The 5,747-nt window shown below is 44.4% G+C and overlaps 1 protein-coding gene across 1 annotated transcript in view; it reads left to right on the top strand.

Moving 5' to 3' along the window:
- The window catches only part of EGFL7 (EGF like domain multiple 7), a 33,745-nt gene that overhangs the window by 22,133 nt on the left and 5,865 nt on the right, over positions 1–5,747 (top strand). Inside the window, exons 4-7 of the mRNA XM_018560454.1 lie at positions 1,813–1,935; positions 2,918–3,030; positions 3,524–3,543; positions 5,601–5,676. Coding sequence (XP_018415956.1) covers positions 1,813–1,935; positions 2,918–3,030; positions 3,524–3,543; positions 5,601–5,676 — 332 coding nt within the window. The remainder of the gene's footprint in view (positions 1–1,812; positions 1,936–2,917; positions 3,031–3,523; positions 3,544–5,600; positions 5,677–5,747) is intronic.

The following is a 5,747-nucleotide window of genomic DNA, read 5'->3' on the forward strand; positions in this document are numbered from 1 at the left end:
ACTTTAACCCCCACTCTAGCAGGCTCCGGTGCTCTTCTCTCTGATGCTCTGGGTGGTCCCTCAGCATCACCATGTCCAATGCAGGGCTATTAGCCCTGCATTGTATGTGGAGGAGGTAGGGGTGTAAGCGCAGCTGGGAGCACCTTAGAGTGGAGGCTTCAGGGGACCGCTCCACACATGGAGGGAGCCTGTCCCAGCGGGGAGCAAGGTAAGTATAAAGCTGGCCATACGCTATGCGAATTTTGAACAGTTCTCGATAGTCAGCTGCAAGTCTTTGAACGAACAGAGCAGGCAGCCAATCAGCTGCCGTCTCTTTTTGGATATTCTGACAGCGGGAGATTCCTCAGCGTTGATGGAGGAATCTGTGATATTTTCTTTGTTGGGCACGCAGTGTATGGTACGCTTTACTCCTTATATTTCTACCTCTAGGCAAAAATAAGCATTTAACCCTTGCAGTGTGGAGGGAGCTGCTGCAAGGGTATTATTTTTCATCCTGGAGTCCAGCGTTAATAATGCACTTATGTACTTATTACTATGTTGCACAATAAAAAGAAATGACAAAACTTCTCATTCCTCCGTGTTTCCTGCAAGTGGTATAGAGCACCATAAAATCTGCTGTGCTCCCAGAAATGATGGACATCTCCCTGGAAATAATGGGGTCCTCTGGTTGCTTTTATACAAAGAATGCTCGATGGGAGTTTTTTTTTCCGGAACGCACGTTGATTTTCTTGAGAAATAACATTTAGAGAAAAGAACAATTTAATTACGGGGAAGAGCCGCTCTCCTGCTGGCTAATCAGTGCGCCCAAGTCAAACCTGCGGCGTATAAAGGCAATTTCTGCTGACGCATTGTTCCTGTGTTATCGCTAATTGACTATCGCAGCGTATTAGCAAAAGGGTAATTGAAATTGTACTAAAGACTTTTGCTGAAAACCAAAATCAGGTTTTATTCCTTTTCTTTAAAGTAACCCAGGAGATTTATCTCTCTGCGCACAGAGATGTAATGAACCGCGATTTTGCCTGGCCGACGGTAAAGTCTCACTCCAGAGAGTCTTTGTTTAGTTTTGGATTTAGTCAGGAAGAGTGAAGAATATGTATCAAGTTTTTATTTCTTTATCTCACCATATTGGAGCGATTTTTCTTCACTTCCCATCTCAGTGACACCAGTATGAAAAATGGAGGAGTAGTTGTCACCGGGACAGGAGGACACAGACAGCACTTGTCCACACTTTACTGAAAATGTATTTTTTGTCTGGGACCACATTGGAGAGATTTTCCATCACTTCCTGCCCAGAAAGGGGTGTTGTAGTGAATCGACACCTGGAAAAACTTGTGTACATAAGAAGATTGGCAGTTCAGCCCCCAAGGGGACCAACAGCAACTCTCCCCCTAAATATCTGTGAAATCAGAAAAGACGACATATGTTTTAATGCTGCAGGGTCCTTCCTACTCCCACTGTGACCATCACTCATCAGATGCCAACTGGGGCACACATTTTTCTGTGAAGGTCACTTTTCGTGTGTGTTACATAGGCGATGCAAGTCCACCAAATATTTCCCTTCATTGTGACACAACATAAAGTGAGTGGAAATCTCTAAAAAGTAAAAGTTGTCACTGGCACAGGTGTCCCCATTAGCCAATATAAGATGATCAAAATTTGGACAAATGTGAAACTTCGTCAATTGCATTATCTGCCTTATGGTACAGTTGGGAACATTAAGGAGGAAGGAGACATATTTTCATCCATATATTATTATATAATTAGTGGATGAGCTGATAATTATTACCTTTCTCTCTCTTTCTTATGTTTCAGGCGCAGAGTATGCTCATCCGGCGCTCAGGCGGGAGTCATGTCTGTGACGCAATCTTTCGTCCAGCCTGTTTACCATCCACTGATCACACTCTGCGAGGGGCATCGTGTCTGCAGCACCTACAGGTAAGGATATTTTTATCAAGGTGGAAACCTGTAGCCTCCGCTGTTGTGGAGGAACAATTCCCAGCAGGCTCTGCCAGGCACGGGCTAATGTGCTGCCTTTATAGCAGCATCACTTTACATGTTAGCTCCCTGAATGCCCTGATTCTTCATATCCCCCTCCAGTTATTGGAAGCTGCCATTCCCTGAGTCATGTACTGGTTCTTGGGCAATGTCTTGGTCAATAGATTTAGCAGGGATCATGGGAGCCTCTGATAATAGCCACATCAGTGTGCAGACCCGGGCACTCAGAGCAGGGTAGTTGGAAGCTCCTCATAATGGAAAAAGCAGTGTGGAGATCTGGGAACTCGGAGCAGGGATAGTGGGAGCTCCTCATAATGGCCACAGCAGAGTGTAGACCCAGGAACTCAGAGTACGGTAGGTGGAAGCCCCTCATAATGGCCACAGCAGTGTGGAGATCTGGGAACTCGGAGCAGGAATAGTGGGAGCTCCTCATAATGGCCACAGCAGAGTGTAGACCCAGGAACTCAGAGTACGGTAGGTGGAAGCCCCTCGTAATGACCACAGCAGTGTGGAGATCTGGGAACTCGGAGCAGGGATAGTGGGAGCTCCTCATGATGGCCACCGCAGTGTTTAGACCTGGGAACTCAGAGCAGGGTAGGTGGAAGCTCCTCATAATGGCCACAGCAGTGTGAAGACCTGGGAACTCATATGGAGATCTCACCAATAGGGTCCCAAGCGCCAATAGGTTCCCAAGACAAAGAAGGCCTAACTCTTCAAAATTCACTAAACGCTGAAATATAATTTCTGGCTGAGGCAGAAAAACCCTTAAAATTCACACTCACCACCAGCAGCATGTTCAGGGAGAACAAATATTGCAGACAGCAGGGTGCTACAAAGCCTGAAGACATGACCTTTATTGGCATCATAGTGGAGCCACAACCTGCAGTCTGACGGTCAATTCTGTTTTACATGTTTCTATCAGGACTACGTACAAGATTGCATACAGACAAGTGATGAAGAAGACGCCTCTTCCGCTGTACACGTGCTGCCCGGGTTGGAAACGGATGGACAGCCACATGCCGGGGTGTAATAAAGGTATTACACCAAGGGCAGCCTGTCTGCAATGACCACTATGCCTATATGATATAATATTTATAGAGCAGACAGCTCATAACTCTTCTGCTTACTGTATATGGACAGAAGATCACTAAAATAAAGTTCTACTTTTGGGAGGAGACATTTTCCTGCACACTGTTGACTTCCTGTCCAGTGATTCTATTGAATGACACTCCAGGTTGTATAAAAGTCCCGCCTGGTGTTTGCACGGCAATAACTCCCCTACATGGTCCCGATGACTATAATTCCTATTATACTCTACTCGAGCACTAATAATTCCTATTATACTCTAGGAACACTTGTGCCATGTAAGCGGCATTAGCCGGGCAGAACTTCTTTACATGAAGCCCATAGTATCAATAAGACAGGAAAAGAAAAATCTCCCTAACAGAGACATAGTTAGCTTCTTAACAATAGCCTCATTATTTGTACATTAAAGTACTTGGACTTTTGACCCAAATTGACTGAGCAGTGGGATGCAGAGTTCAGATAATTAGGTCCACTGGCTTTTTAAAGGAGCAATCCACCTAAAAATGATATTTTAACAACAAGTAAAGAGTGGGGGATTCAGTCACTGGATGGCTTTGGGTGGACTGATCCTTTAAATATTAAACACAAATAGTACATGTAAAAAATGGTCCTCCTCTTTCCCCTTCCCCTCGCCACACACAATTACAGGCAGACGTGCGGAAGTGGATACATGTATTTTTAAAGGGTCTCAGCTGTGGAAAGCTTTGATGTTCTGCAGACACAAGTGGCTGATTATAGAGCAGAAAATTCTCTCCCTTCCCTCAGGAACTCTGGGATGAGGTGCGGACAGACCTCGGGGATTCCCACAAGGATTAGCCTGGGGCAGAGGTGGCGGTCACTGCTTTCCCCGCTGTTGTCATGTTTTATCACAGGTGACCATTCCGCATCTCCCACTGAAACAAGAACAAAGAGAGGCCAACGTTCACAGATACCCATCAAATAATTCACTGTCCCTGGACATAAAACGAGATATGAATATTCCATACAGACTACAGATCTCTAAGCTCCCCATTCACACCTGGGTGATGTGTCACTTGTTGCTTGTAGCTCAAAAAAAGTACATGAGCATTTCTGATGCATAATGTGCAATTAATGCACAATTTTGCACCTACCAACAATCACCTCCTATAAGTAATTAGCATTCCATGAGCTAAAAGAAAAATGCTCAAGCCTGAAAAATGTGCATAAAGAACTTCAGAATGGCCTGAAAATGCCTGCCCTCAAGTGTGAATGGAGGCTTACAGGTGAGATTACATGGGCTCCTCCAGGCTGCAATTAAACCCAACTCCGGCCAACATTTTTTATTACTTCTGAATAAAGTAAGGGAAAGACCCTTTGTCACTTCCTGTCCTGGTGACACCATGCAGGAACCTGACACACAGAGAGTCACCAACACAGGAAGTGAAGAGACAGAAACCTGCCACATCCAATCCTTGCCTACAGGATTAATCTCTTCTTACAATGTACATTCACCTACAAGAAGTAAAAAGATTCACCAACACTCTCAGCTGAAGGTTAATATGTCTATAAGCAAGAAACAAAAAGGAGTGTTTATAAGAGCAGCCATCTGCATAAAAAATCCCCCTGAATTCATAGTGCCTAAATCTGCAGATTCCAGGGCAGCTCTACAAATATCCAAATGTCGAAGAATAATAAACTGGCAACAAGTAGCAAATACTTCACATGATTGTTGTTCCATAAACCGTATAACCAGAGGAACATAAACAAACGTAAAGAAAACAATAACAGTGTAGAGTTCCCAAAGAGTCAAAACAGAGGCACATGCCAAACATGTGTCATGAGTCATTATTAATCGGCTGACTTCTATCATAAAACTCTTTCCATGTAATAAATTAAAGTACAAGTGAACTTTCACTCAACTGAATACTTTCCAGGAGCATCAAATCAAAAGGTGTGCAAAGTCTTACCGTTTATTTTCTGTAGAAAAGAGACCACTTTTTGGTCTCTTTGCAGAGGTCTGACAGGCCCCTGACAAGTCACAGAGAGAGCTCTCCAGCCAGCGGAGCATGGGCTTTGCTGATTGGAGAGTTCTAGATCTGCCTCAGCAGGGGGAGTGTTGGACCTTTGCAGAGAGACCACTGTTTCCACCCAGAGATAGCAAGAGTTCTTCTCTGCATGCTGGCAGGAGACAGGTATTTTTACACCGCAGCTGTGGCTGCTTTCTAAAGAAAATAAACAGTAAGACTTTGCACTCCTTTTACTTTGATGCACATTAAATGTAATTAAACTGAAAGTTCACTTTGGCTTTAAGCTATGTTCTATTTGTAATCTGTTCCATCTAGAGGATGAATGAAATCCAGATGTTCCATACAAACAAAGCTGTTTTCATATTTTTTTATGACAAATGTATTTAAAAGATGTATTCTTGGACAGGTCCTCTTTAATCATGACTCCAGCTGTGTGGCTGGGCGTCCAGCCGCAGATCTCATTACATGCTTTATCTGGTCTCTTCCGGATGTCCATGTTAGTTATGACAGAGTGAGAAATGGGATTGTGACAACAATGGAGGAACGTGTATCGGATACAACAAGTGCAAATGTTCCACGGGCTGGAGGGGAGACCTCTGCCAGACAGGTACACATACCCCTTCCCCCCCAGCACCACCACCACCCCGGGACCTCCTGACATGGAAAACAGGGGAGCAG

Source organism: Nanorana parkeri, unplaced genomic scaffold (genome assembly GCF_000935625.1).
Source record: "Nanorana parkeri isolate BGI_ZX_2015 unplaced genomic scaffold, ASM93562v1 scaffold455, whole genome shotgun sequence".
In the NCBI taxonomy this organism is placed as follows: Eukaryota; Metazoa; Chordata; class Amphibia; order Anura; family Dicroglossidae; genus Nanorana; species Nanorana parkeri.